This window comes from Mandrillus leucophaeus, unplaced genomic scaffold (genome assembly GCF_000951045.1).
Source record: "Mandrillus leucophaeus isolate KB7577 unplaced genomic scaffold, Mleu.le_1.0 Scaffold20, whole genome shotgun sequence".
Classification (NCBI taxonomy): Eukaryota; Metazoa; Chordata; class Mammalia; order Primates; family Cercopithecidae; genus Mandrillus; species Mandrillus leucophaeus.
The window spans coordinates 369,425-390,786 of NW_012102032.1; the positions used below are offsets into that span (position 1 = coordinate 369,425).

Consider the following 21,362-nt stretch of genomic DNA (forward strand, 5'->3'; position numbering starts at 1 on the left):
TTTCATGATATTGATTCTTCCTATCCATGAGCATGGTATGTTCTTCCATTTGTTTATGTCCTCTTTTATTTCACTGAGCAGTGGTTTGTAGTTCTCCTTCTTCTTATGTATTTTTTCTGTAGCTATTGTAAATGTGATTGCCTCTCTGCTAGATCATTATTGGTGTATAGACATGCTATTAAATTTTGTGTGTTAATTTTATATCCAGCAACTTTACTGAATTCATTTAGCAAATCTAAGATTTTTTTTTGTGTGTGTGTGTGTGAAATCATTAGGTTTTTCTAGATACAAGATCATGTCATCAGCAAAGAGGGGCAATGTGCATGCCTTTTCTTTCTTTCTATTGCCTGATTGCTTTGGCTAGGACTTCCAGTACTGTGTCGAATAGGAGTGGTGAAGTGGGCATCCTTGTCTTCTACTAAATCTTAGAGGAAAGGCCTTTAACTTTTCCCCAGTCAGCCTGATACTAGTTGTGGTTTTGTCATATATAGTCTTTATTATTTTGAGGTAATTTCCTTCTGTGCCTAGTTTGTTAAGAGTTTTTATCATGAAGGGATGTTGAATTTTATCAAATGCTTTTTCTTGTATCTATTGAGATGATCGTATGGTTTTTGTCCTTCATTCTGTTGATGTGATTATCACTTATTGATTTACATATGTTGAACCATCCCCGTGTCTCTGGAATAAATCCCCTTTGATTGTGGTGTATTATACTTCTGATGTGCTGTTGTTTTCTATTTTCTAGCATTTTTTTTGAAGATTTTTGTGTCTGTGTTCATCAGGGATCTTGGCCTATAGTTTTCTTTTTTGTGGTGTCCTTGTCTGGTTTTGGTGTCAGATGATGTTGGCCTCATAGAATGAGTTAGGGAGAGTTTCTACCTCTTTTATTTTTTTGGAATAGTTTCAGGAAAATTGGTGTTCTCTTTTGTACATTTGGTAGAATCCAACTGTGAATCTGTCTAGTCCTGGGCTTGCTTTTTGGGAGACTTTATTACCTACTCACTCTCCTTATTCATTATTGGTCTGCTCAGATTTCTGTTTTTTCCTGATTCAGTCTTGTTAGGTTAGGTTGTATGTTTCCAGGAATTTATCCATTTCCTCTAGATTTTTCAGATTTTCAGTGTATAGCTTTTTATAATAGTTTGCTGATCTATTGTATTTCTGTGGTATCACTTGTAATGTCCTCTTTTTCATTTCTCATTTTGTTTATCTGGGTCTTTCCTTTCTTGGTTAATCTGGCTAGTGTTTATCAATATTGTTTATCTTTTTGAAGAACCAATTTTTTATTCATTGATCTTTTGTATTGTTTCTTTAGTCTATTTTGCTTAGTTCTGCTGTTTATTACTTTATTTCTTCTGCTAATTATGGATTTGGTTTATTCTTTTTTAGCTCCTTTGGGTGCATTGTTAGATTGTTAATTTGTAATCTTTGTGCTTTTTTGATGTAGGCATTTATTGTTGTAAACTTCCGTCAGTACAGCTTTTGCTGGATTCCCCAGTTTTGGTGTGTTGTGTTTCAAGATCATCATTTGTTTCAAGATTTTAAAGAATTGACTCAGTAGTGTTCAGAGGCATGTTATTTGATTTCCATGTGTTTGTCAAGTTTCCAGAGTCCCTTTTGGTATTTATTTCTCGTTTTAGTCCATTGTGGTCTGAGAAGATACTTGATATGATTCAGTTTTTAAAAATGTATTGAGACTTGTGGCCTAACATATGGTCTATCATGGAGAATGTTCTATTGGCTAAGAATGCATATTCTGCAGTTGTTGGATAGAATGCTCTATAAGTGTCCGTTAAGTCCATTGGGTCTAAAGTCCAGTTTTAAGCCAGGCACAGTGGCACATGCCTGTAATCCCAGCACTTTGGGAGGCCAAGGCGGGTGAATTACTTGAGGTCAGGAGTTCAAGACCAGTGTGGCCAACGTGACAAAACCCCATCTCTACTAAAAATACAGAAATAGCCAGGCATGGTGGTGTGCGCCTGTAATCCCAGCCACTTGGGAGGCTAAGGCAAGAGAACCACTTGAACCCAGGAGGTGGAAGTTGTGTTGAGCTGAGATCGCTGCACTCCAGCCTGGGTGACAGAGCGAGACTCTGTCTCAATAAGTAAGTAAGTAAATAAATAAATAAATAAAGACCATTTTAAATCCAGTGTTTCTTTGTTGATTTTCTGGCTAGATGATCTGTTTAATGCTGAGAGGAGTTTTGAAGTCTCCCACTATTACTGTGTTTCAGTTTATCTCTCTCTTTAGATATAGTATATAGTAATAATTTGCTTTACGAATCTGTGTACTCCAGTGTTGAGTGCATATATATTTAGAACTATTATATCCTTTTGCTGAATTGATCCCTTTATCATTATACGATGACCTTCTTTGTCTTTTTTTTTTTTCCCAACTGTTTTTGACTTTAGAGTCTGTTTTATCTAATACAAGTATAACTACTACTGTTCACTTTTGGTTTCCGTCTGTGTGGAGTATCTCTCTTTTTTTTTTTTCCCCTTTACTTTTAGTCTACATATGTCTTTATGGTAAGGTGAGTTTCTTGTAAGGAGCATATAGTTGGGTCATTTTAAAAACCATTTAGCTATTCTGTATCTTTTAAGTGAATTATTTATTTTATTTACATTCAAAGTCATTATTAATACTTGGGGCTTTGTTCTTATTGTATTGTTGATTGTTTTCTGGTTGTTTCATGTATTTTTGGTTTCATTCTTTTTCTCTTATTGTTTGGTGTTATGGTTTGGTGGATTCCTGCAGTGGTACTCTTTGAGTTCTTTCTCTTTCTCCTTTGTGTCTTTGCTTTACCAGTGAGTTTCATAGTTTGGTGTGTTTTTGTGATACTAAACGTTGTCCTTTCACTTCCAGGTTTAGGACTACTTTGAGCGTGTCTTGTAGGGCCAATATAGTGATAATGAATATTCTCAGAATTTACTTGTTGGAAAAAACCTTATTTCTCCTTCATTTATGAAGGGTAATTTTGCTGGATACAGTATTCTTGGCTGACATACTTTTTTCTTTCAATACTTTAGTATATAATTCCATTCTTTTCTGGCTCGTAAGGTTTCTGCTAAGAAATCTACGGTTAGTGTGTGAAGTTTCCTTTATATGTGACTAGACACTATTTTTTCTTGCTGCCTTTAGGATTCACTCTTTATCTTTGATTTTAGACAATGACTCTAATGTGCCTTAGAGAAGAGCTTTTTCTATTGTATCTGCCTGGGGATTCCTAAGCCTGTCGTATCTGAATGTCCAAACTTTTGTTAGACTTGGCAAGTTTTCATCTGTTATTTCATTAAATGTGCTTTCAAATTTTTTCTTTCTCTCTTCAATGTCAGGAATACTGATAATTGTAATGTTTTGACACTTCATGTTTCCCCAGATGTCATAATGTCTTTGCTCATTTTTAAAATTATTTTTTCTTTATTTTTATCTGATTGGATTGTTTCAAAAGATCTGTCTTCAAGTTCTGAGATTCTCCCTTTTGCCTGATGTAGTCAGATTTATTTATTTATTTATTTATTTATTTATTTATTTAGAGACAGGATCTCACTGATCTTACTCTGTCATCCAGGCTAAAGTTCACTGGTGCAATCACAGCTCACTGCAGCCTAGACCCCCAGGGCTCAGGTGATCCTTTTGCTTAAGCTTCCTGAGTAGCTGGGTCTACAGGTGTGTGTCACCACACCAGGCTAATTTTTTTTTTTTTTTTTTTTTTGGTAGAGATAGGGTCTTGCTATGTTGCCCAAACTGGTCTTGAACTTCTGGGGCTCAAACAATCTTCCTGCCTCGACCTCCCTAAGTGCTGGGATTACAGGCATGAGCCACTGTACCTGGCCAGAATTTCTATTTGACTCTTTTAAAAATTATCTATCTCTTTCGTAAATGTCTCATTTATATTCTGAATTGTTTTTCTGATTTTTCTGTATTTTTTTCGGAGTTCTCTTGTATCTCACAAGGTTGTTTTAAATTATTATTTTGAGTCCTATATATGGGCTTTCATAAATTTTGTTTTGATTGGAATCTGGCTGGAGAGTTATTGTGTTTCTTTGGAGGCATCATATTTTATTTTTCATGTTTCCTCTGTCTTTACATTGATATTTACACATCTGGTGCAACAGTTACTTCATATTTTTACATTTACTTTTGTAGAGGACTTTTTTTTATGAATGAAGATGTAATTATAGTACTGGTTGGATAGGACACTTTGGTCTTGATTCTGGGTATGTGCAGTGATGTAGTCTGATTTTTTTTTCTGTATACATCATTAGGGGTATTTATTATTTACTTAATGAATTAGGGTGTGATTATTCGTGGTGGCTGTGGTGAAGTTTTGCTGGAGACTGGGATACCAGGTTGGCTGGTCATCAGTATGCAGTGGTGACAGCATTGGGCTGAGTGTGCCTATCCTTGTGCCCCAGAGTAGTGTACACTGGCACCTATATTGGTGGTTACAAGTGGGCTGATTCTTGGTCTTCCAGGTAGCTTGCTTGGATACTGGTAGTGGCAGTGGTGAATGATGTGGGTGGGCTGGTTCTGGGTCTCTGGGCAGCCAGTATGACATGGGTGATGACAGTAGCAGTGGCAAGATAATTCTTTTTGTTCCTAGTGGTGTGTGTTGATATTGGTGGTGGCTGCAGTGGTCTGGGGGTTCGGGAGGTAGTCTCCAGGCCTGTAGTTGGAGTTTGCAGGTAGATGCCAGCTGTTGAGGCAGTGGCAGAGAGATAAGACCCAACCTTAGACCCCCTGGAGGAATGCTTATGTACCCAAAGAAGTGGATTGGGTTGGGCAGTCCCAAGGACCCTGGGTTATATGTTCTTTTTTGGGGGGTTGAGGGCAGAACTAGGCTGGATGGGCTTGTTCTCAGGCTCCCCAATGGTGAGAGCAGATACCAACCATGGTAGGTGGGGACAGGGTAGTCCTAGGATCAGTTCTTGGGTGAGGGGCCCTAAAGCTGCCTCTGGAGAGGGTAGGTCTGGCCTCAGCCACAGCTAGGCTGGTAGGTGGGGAAAATGTGTCTCTTTCACACCCCAATTCTAGTGGGGCTCACCTCCCAGTCCTGGTGGCAATGGCATATACCTGTCTCACCCCCATCCCTGGCTGCAGGAGCCTCTGCCCAGCTTGCAACCAAGTCTTAGTGGCAACTCATGCCTGCTCGTGTCTCAGTCTCTGTCCTGGCAGCACTTGCTTCCCTGCATTGGTAGCTGTTACAGCCAATGCTTTACTCGATTCTCAGCCCCTACTGCGGGAATTTGCCCAGATCACACCCTAGTCCTAGCAGTGACAGCCTGAGTTTTTTTTTTTTTCCGCCTGAGACAGAATCTCACTCTGTTGCCCAGGCTGGAGTGTAGTGGCGTGATCTTGGCTCACTGAAACCTCCATTTCCTGGATTCAAGCAATTCTCCTGCTTCAGCCTCCTGAGTAGCTAGGATTACAGGCGTGTGCCACCATGCCTGGCTAATTTTTCTATTTTTAGTAGAGACAGGGTTTCACCATGTTGGCCAGGCTGGTCTTGAACTCCTGACCTGGTGATCCGCCCACCTCAGCCTCCCAAAGTGTTGGGATTACAGGTGTGAGCCACCACTCCAGACTCCTGAGTTTTTTTTTTTTTTTTTTTAAAACACCTCAGTCCCAGTGCTTCTAGGCCCCAGAGCAGCATGCCATCTGCCAAAACCAGTTTGAAAATGATGTCTTGCTGGGCATGGTGGCTTGTGCCTGTAGTTCCAGCTACTTGGGAGGCAGAGGTAGGAAGATTGCTTGAGTTCAGGAGTTCTGGGCTGTAGTGCACTATGCCAATCGGGTGTCTGCGCTAAGTTCAGCATCAATATGGTGGCCTTGCAGGAGTAGGGGACCACCAGGTTGCCTAAGGAGAGGTGAACCAGCGCAGGTTGGAAATAGAGCAGGTCAAAATTCCCATGCTGATCAGTAGTGGCATCACACCTATGAATAGCCACTGCACTGCAGCCTGTGCAAAATAGTGAGACCTGTCTCTTAAAAAGAAAAGAAAAGAAAAAGAAAATGTTGTCTTGCTATAGCCACTTAGGTATCAGAAAGTGTATGGGACCCAGTACAGGTTACCTCCCTGGAGCGGTTCTGTTTGAGAGTCTCCCAGCAGCTCCCTGTGTTAAGTTTCAGGGCTTGGGAGGGTTGAGGGTCTCTCTCCTGGCTGAGATTGCATGGCTCCATGGTGGGGGATGTGGGCCGCTGGAATTCTCTTACTTACCCTTGCCTTGTGTTGGGAAGCCACTCCCAGCTCCCAGCCTATCCTAGCCAAGCAGGCTACCTGCCTTCCTTCTCCTACCCACATTTGGTGTTTCCTGTTAGTTCTCTGTTGAGTTCTAGTGTTTTACCTGGGACAGTGTATTTGAAGTGTGATTCTCTATGCACTATTTTGGTTCTTCTAAGTGGAGGGGATGAGCATCAAATGGCTTTTGACCAAAGTCTCTATCCCTTTCGTTCACAAAAGATAACATAGTATATATGCTCTTTGGCACACTGCCTTTTTTTCTTGTGCTTAATAATATTTCCTGGAAATTAGTTCATTTGATAGGATTTTGCACTGTAGAAAACTCTGACTCATCTTTCATTTTGTTGAACCAAGATACAAACGTAATTTTCTGATGATTCTAAATTGTAGACCAAAATTTCTGACTTAGTTACTTTTATGTAGAACTGCTGACTCAGTTGTAGTTGAATTTGAAAGGTGAGAGTAGGGCTAGGCGTGGTGGCTTACACCTGTAATCCTAGCACTTTGGGAGGCTAAGACTGGTGGATCACTTGAGGCCAGGAGTTTGAGACCAGCCTGGCCAACATGGGGAAACCTTGTCTCTACTAAAAATATACACAAAAAAATCCAGGCATGGTGGCACGTGCCTGTAATCCCAGCTGCTTGGGAGGCCAAGGCAGGAGAATTGCCTGAACCCAACAGGCAGAGTTTGCAGTGAGCTGAAATCATACCATTGTACTCCAGCCTGGGTGACGGAGTGAGACTCTGTCTCTTAAAAAAAAAAAAAAAAAAAAAAAAAAGATAAGAGTTGTTTAGTTTTACATATTTGTCCTTGAGTATTTTAATTACCAGAAGTAGGGAATAAGTAATAGCCTTTCTTTCCTTGCTCATGCAGCAGGAGGCAGCAGAGGAATAATTTTCATAATTCTTTGATTGTGTATTTGTGGATGAATGAGTGAGCAAGAGAGAGATTCTTTTCATTTGCTAAAATGATCACTTTTCAAATTCTTTATCTTACTCTATGTGAAACCACATTTGATGAACAGCTATCATTTGGCAAGTTCCTTACTTCTCTTTGAAATCTACTTAAGCAGTCATTCAGTGTGACATAACAGAGATTGCCTAAAAAAAATCTTGACTTTGCATATCATACTTTTAAGGGTGTTCCATTCTATTATAATATATTACTGTTGCGTTGCTTTCAGGGATGTTTAAAATAACAGTGTCAGTGATGAAGAAAATTTTGAATTAAGAATAAAAGGTTTACATATCAGTCTTCATCAGAGGACCTGGTTTTAAACGATGTAAAGCATTTTTAATTTTTATGTTTTGTGAGATATAGATTCTTTGTGAATTCCAGAGGTTTTAAAAAACTCATAATGTGTACGGTTCTAATACTCTACCCTTGTCATTTTGTTTTTTAAAAATGTTAAACATAGAAATCTGGCTAATGACATTTTTTGCTAAATATAGGAAGTAGACGACCAGTGGAGAGTTTTATCCTGGTTTATTTCTTAGCATGTGAAATAATCATGCATATCAAAGTAGTGATTCACTTTGAAAATTGGTAGTTTGCTTTATTTACGTCAGTCACAAATAAGGATATATGTTTTTCATTCCTAATGGTAAAAATTTAAGCTCTCTGCTATGGACAGCTAGTATATGTGTCATAGTTGTTTTATGCATAATTTGTAACACTTTTCCACTGACACAATTGAAAATGCAAATATGACAAAATCTTTTGTCTACTTTTTATGTTTTCTTTTATAATCTTTATGGAGGAATTAACAGGATAAAACATCTAACTTGTTAGCATGTCAGATATTTAAGTTAGGAAGTCATGTGTAAGTCCTTTGATTATGTTTTTAAAATTTATTTGTGGAAAGGCCACCAGACCTCCTACCATTTCAGAGTTTATGGATTCTTAAAGACTATTCGTCTTGTAATGAAAACCGTAGTTGAGCATGAAACTGCTTGAGTGGCACCAGTAGATTATAAAAAGGGGTAAAAGTGTCTCAGCAGAGCTTTTAGCTGTTTGTCTGAAATACACTCATGCAAACATTCCCACCCATCACCATCACTGTGCACGGTAAATAAGCTCTATCCTAATAGCCTGTAGAGTTAAACAGATTAATAGAAATGACTTTCTGCCCCCCTCTCTCTCTTTTTCTCAGTTGATTCGATGTCATCAGTCCCGTGGTGGAGCCTGTGGAGACAACATTCAGTCTTATACTGCCACAGTCATTAGTGCTGCTAAAGTGAGTACCTCCGAAATCTTGGAGAGTTGTGATTATGTGTAGTAATTGTTCAGATTTCTCTCCTGAATTATATTGTCTATTGTAATGATTGTAGTGTTTGTACTTACCCAGTTTTAAAGATTTTTAAGCCTGTTAGCTAGCTTCAAGACTATTATCTCATTAATACCACATTTGGAAGAAGCTTTCCATGTTTAAACAGTGACTTCTGGATTCTCTGTGATTTTCATTGTTCTACCTACACTGACATCCTTTTGCATCTTTGAACATTTCAGAGTCTTCTTCTCATGAAAAGAATATTATTCCCTCTGAAAACTTGAGTCAGTCCCTCGTCACATTCAAAGATTCTTTCATATCAAGGGGCTGCCCCTTCATGTTTGTCAAGTGAGCTCTTTTTTTCGTGTGTGTGAGGGTTAATTTTGATGATGTCTGGTAAACTTTATGCTGATTATAAGGTATTCTTGTAACCACTATCCTTTTGAATTGTGAAGTATACAACAAAACAATTCTAATAATAGGAATGACAGAGTGAATCTAAATGACAGCATATAATAGAAAGCACAACCATTCAGAAAAGAACAACAGTTTAAAGCAAACCACAGAGTGGGAATCAAAGGTCACACTGTTTTATGTAAAACAAAACAAAAATACTTCATATTTGATCACAGACGCTTACATGATGTGCTTCAGAATGTGGTCCTTGGTTTGACGAGAGAAGCATTACGTATTTTGCACCCAAAAGAGAATTAACCATTAGGTCTTTATGCCTATAGCACTGTGAATTTTAGATTTCAGAAATCTTTTTTTTTTTTTTCCCCTTAAGACAGGGTCTTGCTCTGTTGCTCAGGCTGGAGTGAACACCCACCTCAGCTCCCAATTAGCTGGGACTACAGGCGCATGCCACCACGCCTGGCAAAATTTTCATATAGTTTGTAGAGACAGGGTTTTGCCATGTTACCCAGGCTAGTCTTGAACTTCTGAGCTCAAACAATCCACCCACCTCAGCCTCCCAAAGTGCTGGGGTTACAGGTGTGCATCACTGCACGCCAGCAATTGCAGAAATCTTAATAAAGATTGCTCACTTTTCTCCACTGTGTATACAAAAATTATGATGGTTATTTCAATGAAGAGCTGAGAGAGAGTGTTTAGAAAACATCTTCAGTATTAGTCTACTAATTTATCCACAAAATACAACAATGAGATCTTTTTCTCAAGTATTAGACTCCTTTTAGTCTTGTCTGTCTTATACACATGGATCACGATAGTTTAGCTTATGATCATTTTCAGTAATTTTTAGTTATGGAATGGAGGATAACTTTTCAGCTCCTGTTTGCTATTCTTATGTGTTTATGTGCTTATATAAAAATAAAGTGATCTTCATTCCATGTTTTGCTATGGACATGCTGGAGTAAGTGAGGCTGGACTTAAGATGTTTTAAAAATAAGTGCAGGGCTGGGTGCGGTGGCTCATGCCTGTAATCCTAGCACTTTGGGAGGCTGAGGTGGGTGGATCACGAGGTCAGGAGTTCAAGATCAGCCTGGCCAACATAGTGAAACCCCATCTCTACTAAAAATACGAATCCTAGCGGGGCATGGTGGTGGTGCCTGTAGTCTCAGCTACTTGGGAGGGTGAAGCAGGAGAATTGCTTGAACCCAGAAGGCAGAGGTTTCAGGGAGCCGAGATTGTGCCACTGTACTCCAGCCTGGGCGACGCAGCAAAACTCTGTCTCAAAAAACAAAACAAAACAAACAAACAAGTGAGAGAAAACAGTACAAACTTCCCATTTTCTCATACCTCAATATTGGGAACTGTGAGGCTTATACTCATGTCTTCCACATTTAAGACTAAGAAATTATGTTTGATATAACACCTTAGGGCTGGATGCTGTGCCTCATGCCTATAATCCCAGCATTTTGGGAGGCTGAGGTGGGAGGATCGCATGAGCTCAGAAATTTAAAACCAGTTTAGGCAACATAGTGAGACCCTGTCTCTACAAAAAGATTTAAAAATTGGTGGTGCATGCCTGTTGTCGCAGCTACTCCAGAGGCTAAGGTGGGAAGATTGCTTGAGCATTGGAGGCCGAGGCTACAGTGAGCCATGATTGCGCCACTGCAATCTGTTTACTTTTCTGTTTGGGAGAATATAAGGGTTACTTTAAAAAAACTCACAAGGACGTCTCCAGACCTAGAAACCTTCTCAAGAGAATTCTTTTTAATATTTAAGAATAAACAATGGCGATATTACAAAGACTCTTCCAGAGAATAAGCAAAGTCAGATTATGCCTAATCTGGTTTGATGAAGCCAGATCACCTTAATACTAAAACTTTAGAAGAACATTATAATACAAGAACACTACATAGATGTGAAAAATCCTAAATAAAATATTTGCAGAAAAACAACATTATATAAGATACCATACATATTGTATCACAGTCCATTTGGGATAAGAATATATGGACATAATTATAGTATAATATATAGGACACAATATTTGCTGTGTCACAACCCACTTGGGATAAGAATATATAGAACACAATTCTTCAATATATAGGACGCTATGTATTGTATCACAATCCATTTGAGATAATCCACAGTATAAGGCTGGTTTATCACTCAAGATCAATGAACATAATTTGCACATTTAACAGGATAAAATTATATACTTATCACAATTGATGAACAAAAAGTATTTGATAAAATTGAACATATATTCATTGATAATATCTTAATAAATAGTTTCTGGTTCTTTGGATTTTTAAATTTTTCTCAAATTATCAAACTTGTTTAAACACAGTAAACCTGGTCATATTGAAGTCTGTTTCTGATAACTCTAATGTCTGGTTCCCTTTTGGGTCCATTTTGGTTGTGTGTTGTTTCTGCTGGTTCTCATTTATGATGACTTGAATCCTTGTGAAGCGGCGTCGTTTGTCTAGGGTAATACCTGAGGTTTGTTGTCTCATGCCAAGGAAATTGAAGATGCGGACACACAAGGAGTGGGTTTAAGAGCAGAAGTTTAACAGGTGAAAGAAAGAAGAGAGCTTCCTCCTGTAGAGGGAGGGGGCCCAAGCAGGTTTCTGGGATTGGGGTGAGATGTGATTGGTTTTATAGATGAGCTTGAGGAGGTGGTGTTTGATTTACATAGGGTGTAGTGGATTGGTTGGACCAGGTGTGCCATTTACATAACGTGTAGAGGCTGGCTATCCCACCATAATCTTTTATTATGCAAATGGAGTCTCTATCTGGCTGGTGCCATGTTGCCTGCACATGTGGTGACAACGAAAAGGGAAGAGGGAACCTCTATGTTGAATATACCTGACTTCCAGATATCCCTTTTCTATTGACATAGCTGCTGGCATTCACCTATGCTTGCAGCTTGATCTTTCAGGCTGCTTTTTGTTAGAAAAGAAATAATTTCAGGGCTGATTTTTATTTAAAGGAAAACCTTGCTGAGGACTCCCTTACTCTCACTAACTGCCTGCATAATTTCTTTTTAACTCCTATTATCACTTGTTTGCCAGAATTGATTTCAAAACTTTTTAGAAATAGTTTTGAGTTTGGGATGACAGTGGAGTTCTGGGACAGTATCAGTCTTGAGTAATAATCCAATTTCAGGGATTAAGATTATTTAAATGAAGTTCACCTGCAATAGCTGTGCTCGCCTTATTGCTGTCGGTGGACTCTTCTATTGTATATTTCTTTATGTTCAGAACCAAACTTGGAGGGAATGTCACCAAGTAGACCCATTTGGCAGGACTTTGACTTTCATAGATGATTTTCTAGTTCCATCTATCAAAAACACCACTTAGTTTCTTAGCACCCTACCTCCTGCTTCCTAGAATCACCAGATACCTCTCGGCCTAAATGCCCAGCTGAAATGTCTGAATTTCCTTATTCTTTCGGATTCTGACTTTGTAACTCAGTACCTTCAAGCAGCATTTTACAAAAATACTCTCTTCGATTTTTCTAGTTGTTTTCATTAGTGGAAATCAGATTGATCTGATTTCCCCAGCCTGCCATTATTGAAACTAGAAAATACGTTTCCTTATTTCTTTTTTAACCATTTCTAGGTGATACATTTTTTGAGATATAACACGGAGAGTATGTTAAAAAGCCATGTAGTATGTGCTCCTTAAGAAAAATACTTATCTTAAAGTAATTTTATAGTTATTTCATTAAGTCACTTTCTCTGAAAGTGTAATCATTACTCTTTTACTCTTTCTGATGACAACTTCCCTTGTGGCTTCATAGAGGTTATTAACCACTTTGTTATATAGAAGGATTAATTATTAATTTTTTTGTCTTAAATTTTTTGTCTCACTGCAGTTGTGAGGATAAATATATTCATTGCATATGCACTTGGAGCTCCTTAGAGGAAATAATCTTTTTTACATTTTCTGCATTTCCAAATACAACTTGCATAATATTAACGTTTTTTCCTTTGATTTTCCAAGTAATTTGACTTTCCTCATAAAGAATATCAGAACCATTAATTTTTTATGGTAGTGAAAAAGGAAAAAAATTAATATTGAAATTGTTCAAATGAGATTATTTGACACATTTATAAAATCTTGGTCCATATTTTCTAGTTCCCTCATTACGGTCTTATTTTCATGTGTGTTAACCCCAGTGTGGTCAATTGATTTAATAAAAATGCCCCTGTTTTCTCTTGTTATCTGATAACTTCTTAATGACAACTAACAGCTTTTGTGAGAGCAGCACCATTAGCACTAATGGATAGGGAGGCCACCTGATATGGCATGGGAAAGGTTAAAGATGACTAGTGACCCCTCGGCAAATCTGCTTGTAGCAGAACAGAGTAAGTACCGTGCTCATTTGAATTATAGGTCATAACGGATTTTCTCACACTTTCGTTATAGTCTCTGATGTTCAGCTGTCTTCCAGCTCCAGTTTAGTTATGTGAGTACTCGTGTGAAGATTCATCAGTGATTTAATGAACATTTTTATGTAGATAACTCAGATTGTGAGGACACTCAGTCTAATTTTTCGTCTCCTTTTGGCCAGGTTATACTTCTCTTCCTAATTTTTGCTGAGGCTTTATAATTTTTCATATATATTTGAGAAAACAGATATATACATACTCTGTCTACTAAAATTAATTGGAGAGACAAATTACTGTGAGGTGATTTAGATTTCTGTTCAATAACATTATCAGGTAACTTCTGGACACTAATGCCCATAGATGTGCTTGATGCTAACATGGAAACAAATTTACCCTAAAAGCAAGGGTCTTTACAAATGCAGAAAACTTTCAGCACTTTTCTCTAACCCCCCGACTCCCTGCATGGTTAATGGATTATGATAAATAGAAGTATCTTGTAACTTGCTATACAGATTGCAGATGTGATGACTTAAATTTTGAGTTTAGATTTTTGTCCACTACTAAGACACCTCCATCAATAGTCATGGTTTTTTTTTTTTTTTCTTCCCAGGGAAATATCAAACACTCTTCGTGTAATATGAGCCATTGACTATGAAATATATTGCCGTCTTCTCTTTGTGGATTCTTTTCCTGGTTGTCTTATGTTAACTTTTACTGTTGTGGTTTGCTTTGGTACACATTACTTTCCACTTTTTATGTGCTCCAGTTCTTTTAGTTTTATTCCTTTTCATTGGTATAAGAGCATGAAATAATAGGCTCAGGGGCAAATGGGGAGGATATACAACCAAAGACTTTAAAACTAAAAGGCATTCCTTTGATAAAGGGATAGCTGCGTTTAAGTGGGAGCATCTCCATTAGCATTAATGGAGTGAGTACATCAACTGAGGCATCTCAGAGGTTAATCAGGCTTCCTGGCCTGCTCTTGACATCAATACACTGTGGCGCCTCATTCTGTTGGTCCTTCAGAGGCTTACTTGACAACAGTCTAACAGAATTTGTGTAAGTCGTTTCTTGTGAATTATTGAAAGAAACGTTTGGCTGCTAATTGAGGAACGCTAATGTGTTTTATAATCACTGGAGTTTGAGTTTTTAGCACTAAACAAAACAGTTACAATTGATTTGTGGCTTTCTCTTGGTTTTAGTCTGCTGTTAAGTTATATCTTTTTGTTTGAATTCAGCAGATGGCTTTGCTGGTCATTTTTATTTAAGTATTTATTAGTACATTATTATGGATTTTAATTTTTCCTCTTTTCCACCCATCAGACATCTGTGTTTTGTATTCATTAACTCTGAGATCACAAGTAGTAACAGAAATAGATTACAAGGCAGTACAGGATAGTGTAAAAATCAGGCCCTGGAGACAGATGGTCCCAGTTTTGAATTCTGACTTTGTCGTTGGGTAACTGTTTGAGCTTCCATTTTACTTAACTTCCCTAGCCTTGATTTTCTCTTTCATAAAATTGAAGTATCTGAGGAAATCTATCGACGTAGTTTATGTTAAGTGCCTTCACCAGTCCCTAGTCCATAGAAAAACCACCGTGAAACATAGCAAAATAAAATAATGCATCTATTATTAGTGCTAGTTTTATGGTATTTTAATAGAACATTTCTTTGGAAAATACTTCTCCCCTTTTCAATTTTAATCTAATTATTGCTTAAATCACGTTTAGACCTCTATACACAACTGTCTTTGTGTACTATTTATGAATTAAAATTTGAAATACCATGTATATAATAGTTTATGTTTTCAAATTTAGCCTTAGCATGTGCCAGAATTAGGTGAGAATTATTTTTTCGTAATTGTTTTAGAAAAGATAGTCACCTCATTGAAGATTAATTTGAAATATTTTAATGAAACTTTTTTTCTAACAACATGAGAATTGGAAAAATGTACCTATATTATTTAAAATGTAGTTTTTGATATATTTAAGTATTCTGGGGTGCCTGTTTTGGTTCTACTGATGATACCCTTCTTCAGCAATGTGTGACTCCCATATATTTGTCTTTATTTTAGTTTTCTTCCTTTCATTTTTTTTTCTAAGACTCAAACTTGAAGCTTTCTTCCTTTCAGATGAAAAAACTTGTTATTTAGAAAAATGTTTCTGTTAATGCATATGAGGATAATCAGAGGATATTTACATAGAAGAAAAAATATTTCATGAGTTAGTTTTACTTACATGTTTTGAATGAAATGGAGCTAAAATATAATTATAAACATCTTAAGTTATCTTTAATTGAAATAATATAGTAGGAGCACCACATTTAATTGTTTTCTGTTACCAGATAGAAAATAACTCTCAACTAATTTAGTATGATACTTCATTCATCCAGTAATTAATATCTTAGACAGAGACTGTGTTTCCCATATACCAAATCTTGGTATACAGTATTATATACCAGCATATTTATATATTTGCTTTGGAAGCACATTCTTTTCCACATAGGTATTCTACCAATGTCTCAGTCTTTTTCATACTAGAAAACAGATATACAATTAGATTTATAATATTTCAAAAAATTGATCATTTCATAGTTTCTGCTTCTTTCTATGTCATTGATTTTAAGATGTATACATTAAGAGGAGAGAATGAAAGAAATATCTTTTATAAAAATGTAATTGCACCCTTATGTAAAACAGAGCTCTTTAATTTTTTTAACTATGGCTTTATCCCTGCCATGATGACTTTAGAGACTTTACTGATGCCATTCCCTCAAACTAATACAGATATTCTAATTAAAATTCAAGATCATTAAAAGTCAAACTGAATGTCTGTGACAGTTTACTGCTATATAAAAGATTGTAAGAGAATAAAGAATTTAACATAATGATTAGGAAAATTAATAAAATGCATATTTCTATGTAGAATCCAAATACTGATGTGAAGTCATACATTTTACCTTTCATTGTACAGACACTGAAAAGTGGCCTGACAATGGTGGGGAAAGTGGTGACTCAGCTGACAGGCACGCTACCTTCAGGTGTGACAGAAGATGACGTTGCCATCCACAGTAATTCGCGGCGGAGTCCTTTGGTCCCAGGCATCATCACAGTTATTGACACCGAAACTGTTGGAGAGGGCCAGGTAAGAAGAACTTTTGGTGCGCACAATGTGTGTTACTTGCAAAGATGGGGCTGAGATCAAGATTAGTCAAAATGTGTTTGGTCTAGGAGATTATCAATTTGGAATTTGAGGAATTGAGATTATTTCAAATGAAGTTTTTCTTTAAAAATGATTAGTAACATGTTAGAACCTGCTATTTTGAACATTATTAATGTATCAAATCTGAAGGTAAAGTCCAGGTTCTAAGAGATTCTCTCATCTGTGAGGACATTTGTTTCATAAATAAATAATTATGTAACATTTAATAGTGTTCTGTTCATAATATTCTTTTTTTCTTAACTTGCCACCCCAGAGACTCAATTATTGTTTCTTTTTTGTGTATGTAATAACATTTGTCATAACCCAAATTATAAGATTAATAAATTACTTTTTCTTTCTTTTTTCTTTTTTTTTTTTTTCTGAGATGTCACCCAGGCTGGAGTGTGATGGTGCGATCTCTGCTCGCTGCAACCTCTGCCTCTTGGGTTCAACCGATTCTCCTGCTTCAACCTCCCGTGTAGCTGGGATTATAGGCACGTGCTACCACGCCCAGCTAATTTTTGTATTTTTATTATTTATTTATTGAGACAGAGTCTGGCTGTGTCGCCCAGGCTAGAGTGCAGTGGCACGATCTTGGCTCACTGCAACTTCCACCTCCTGGGTTCAAGCAATTCTCCTACCTCAGACTTCTGAGTAGCTGGAATATAGGTGTGCACCACCATGCCCAGCTAATTTTTGTATTTTTTTAGTAGAGTCGGGTTTCTCCATGTTGGCCAGGGTGGTCTCGAACTCCTGACCTCAAGTGATCGGCCCGTCTTAGCCTCCCAAAGTGCTGGGATTACAGCTGTGAGCCACCATGCCCAGCCTTAATTTTTGTATTTTTAGTAGAGACGCGACGCGGTTTCACTGTGTTGGCCTGGCTGGTCTTGATCTCCTGCCTCAGGTGATATGCCCGCCTTGGCCTCCCAAAATGCTGGGATTACAGGCATGAGCCACTGCTCCCAGCCATATAAATTTCTTTTTAAAGGCAGGACCATACCTATTGGGAGGAATTTATAAAAAAAAATTAATCAATAATTGCAACTTACATAATTTACTGAGTAGTATGAGAATTTATAACAGATGTTTTCTTATCAATATAAAATATGTGAAATCTTAAAGTGGCATATCAGAATACATATGTGGCAATAGCTTATTATAAAATCTTGTATCTTCAGATACAATGTACTGTAATGTTAACAATCTAGCTTTAGAAACATTTACAATGAGTGATTATAAGCATGGAAATACATGTTACATTTGCATATAAATCTTGCTGGTAAGATAGAATTTGGGTCGTTTTTCCCCCATGCACTCAGGAACTCTATTTTCTTTTGTGTCATAGTCTTCACTTTAAATATATGTTTCTTAAAGGAAGGTAATTTTTTTTTATTCTGATAGTGTGTGATCACTGATATAAAAATACAATCTAGAATCAATTCCTAGAATGAGATAGGAGTAGGACAGTATTGGTGAAATAAAATTCCTTTTAGTTTTTATATAGAATATATATTTAATTCTGTATTCAGAACACAATGCTTAGAAACTGTGTGAGCTGTTAAGGTATTAGCCTTAAATATTGCATATGTTTTGAGAAAATCTGTTTCCAGTATATATGGGTTGATGTCTTGATGAAAAATTACACTTGGCAGCTGCTTATGTGCTAGTTCCTATAGTAAGATTAACAGCATTTCAAGAACATTTTTCTGCAATTGAAACAAAAAAACTTTGAAATTCTGGATTATTAAATTTGGCTCTTGTATTTTACTTGAAATCTGAATACTAATTCTCTGCCTCTCCTGTCTTAACTTTGTGGTTAGCCAAATATGTTACAGAGTTGTATTTTTTTAATGAAGTGCTAGAAAACTTTTCAGTTGACTGTAATGACCTTGTGTTAATTAGTTGATGTGGATACACACAAATGTTCTCTTTTTTAATTGAAATGAAAAGTATAAACCTTTAGTGTTGTGTTAGAGTAAAAAAATTCCTTTTGTTCTTTGATTTTTTGATTTTTAATTAATCCACCTACAAGGCCACCCACATTTATTGGGTAGTAACAAGTCTCCTCAACACTGTCTAGGACCATACATCTGTTAAAGATCTAGCATTTGTTGATGGAGAGATTTGGGATTATTTCAAAATAGAAACTGTTATCTCGGTATTTTTGATGAAATAGAGGTGTAATTCATATATTTATTTTGTTAAATGGAAGTATGGGGACATATAATTATATAAAAACATAACATTTAGGCCTTATGCTTTAAAATGTGGTTTAATTTTTTTCTTCAAGTTCATTAACTTTTTATGACCTTTAAAAAGGAAGTCTTAGTTTTGTAGTATGGAAATGTACTGTAGGTTGGAGAGTTGCAAAAGTTCATTTGTCTATGATAAATGCATTGATAACACTTGAAACAAATATGTTTATTAAGAAGAATCATAGAAATGTTAACTTTTAAAAGTTAAGAATCTTAAATATTGTTCAACATGGAACAGTCTACCTTTTCTGTTAATGGTTGGTAGCCCCAATCTTTCACTTATGACATATTCTGAAATTTTAACTTGATTAAAAAATTCTGTTAGAGGACAGGAAAGAAATTGATTTTCAATAAAAGGTAAATTAGTGTGTACATTTTTTAAAAAAATTACAATTTTTAAAGCAACAAGATGTGTGCAGTATAATACTGTCTTTCTTTTAATTAACATGAATCTGTTTTTTGTCAATAAAATGTTTTTGTCTCTGATATATAGTTCAGTTTGAGTACAGGCTGTTTTTAGATTATGCTGGATTGTATTAAAACTGCAGTGGTTAATGTCTTAGATTTATCGCTTTTAGCCCCTTCCGCTGATGTTTAGCCTAAACTGTAATGTTTTTCCTTTTCCAAATACAACTCAGATTTTATATGAAAAGCTGACAATACATTGATTTTTCCTGTTTAAATCCCTTGAGCCTTTAATAATGATATATTTTTTGTATTTACAGTGTTAGTATATAAAATCAGATTCACCATCCTTCTGTTGCCATATTGATTAGTTTGATTTTATGGTGATGGGATCATTGTGTGTTAACTGCATTAGGGAGGAATGGATTTGGTTGACTTTGCATCCATTTTTATCTGTGTTACTTTCATGTTTTATTTAAAAGCATTTCTTGACCAGAATAAGTTAAGTGGTATAATTTGCTTTTTACACATTTATATAATTGAAGTTAGCAATGTGGCAAAATCTCTAATGGAAATAAAATGCTTCAGAATGATGACATAAATCTGAGCTATTTCTTGCCTGGGGAACAAGTGTTAATAATAATAATAATGTAATAGCTTCTGAGATGTTTTGTTCATGTGATGAAGGCTTATCCACCTTGTATCAATTCTTGTACTCTGCTTTGTTTAATGTAGTCAGGTGGTTAATACAGACTTAAGAGTTCATCCTACTTTGATAAGTGGTGAGTAAAGATTATATGTTTTAGGAAAATTATACTGGAATATCTCTGACATTAATGGTTTAATGTTTTAGGCTAGGTGATGATGTAATGGAGAAGATTCTTCCAAAAGTATCTGGTTGTTTATATTTATGAAGTCCCTAAAGAGAACACTCAAAGAATCTTATATAGTGGTAAGATTAATGTGTCTTTTTGCTGGATGGCTTCTGTCTTTATTATTGCCATCAAACGGAATACTCAATGCTAATTGTGTTGGAAAGAAACATACAGGGTGTAGGGTTGTAATATATGAAAGGAAAGGGAATCTTGTAGATAAAGTTTAAAGTAGAAAAACAGGCAAAAGATAGAAGTAAATATTTCATAGAAAAATTAAAATACAGTTGACCATTGAACAACATGGGTTTGAACTGCGCAGGTCTACTTATATGTGGATTTTCTCTGTCACTACCAGCCCTTAGACAGCAAGACCAACTCCTTCTCTTCCTCCCTTTCCTCCTCCTCCTCCTCAGCCTACTCGTGGTGAAGACAATGAAGATGAAGACCTTTATAATTGATTCACTTCCACTTAATGAACAGTAAATATATTTTCTCTTACTTTAAGAATATAATCTATAATACATATATGAAATATGTGTTAATTGACAATTTTGATCATCAGTTAGGCTTCCAGTCAGTAGTAGGCTATTAATAGTTAAGTATTGGAGGAGCAAAAGTCATACGCAGATTTTCAGCTATTCAGGGGGTCAGCACTTGTAAACATGAGTTGTTCAAAGGTCAACTATACATATAAATGTTATAAAATATGCCCATAACTTCACTTGTGATTAATATGAGAGCTGCAAATTAAAACTGAGATACCATTTTTTACTTATCAGAAACTGAGCCACTCAAAAGCTTGCAATATATTCTGTATTTTTAACTTTTAATTTAGAAGTAATTATAGACTCACAGTGAGTTACACATGCCTTTCATCTTACTTCCTTCAGCTTAACCTGAATGATGATGTATTTTGTAGCTATAGTATAGTACCAAAACAAGAAAATTTTCTGAGTGATGTGGGTTAAGGAAAAAAAAAACAAAACTCAGAAAATGGACAATGATACACTCTGATAACTAGGCTACAAGTCTTATTCAGTTTTCTCTATTTGTTTAACCTGCATTCATTGGTGTGTTTATGTGGGCATGTATAGGTGTGCGAAATTTTATCCCATGTGTACGTTCACGTAACCCCCACCACAGTTAAGATACAGGACTGTTCTAAACTGTTTCATCAACACATAACTTCTTTGTATTTCATGACCATCCCTCATCCCACCCCATCCCTTTTTCCTGATAACCACTAATCTGTTTTCCATCTGTATGGTTTTATGACTCTGACAATGTTATGCAAATTGAATCATATATT

The 21,362-nt window shown here is 36.3% G+C and overlaps 1 protein-coding gene across 4 annotated transcripts in view; it reads left to right on the plus strand.

Moving 5' to 3' along the window:
• Positions 1-21,362, plus strand: part of BCAS3 (breast carcinoma amplified sequence 3) — a 764,111-nt gene that overhangs the window by 204,364 nt on the left and 538,385 nt on the right. For all 4 annotated transcript variants that reach the window (XM_011979152.1, XM_011979154.1, XM_011979151.1 and 1 more), the window contains exons 11-12: positions 8,398-8,481; positions 16,291-16,461. In XM_011979152.1, the coding sequence (XP_011834542.1) occupies positions 8,398-8,481; positions 16,291-16,461 (255 nt within the window). The remainder of the gene's footprint in view (positions 1-8,397; positions 8,482-16,290; positions 16,462-21,362) is intronic.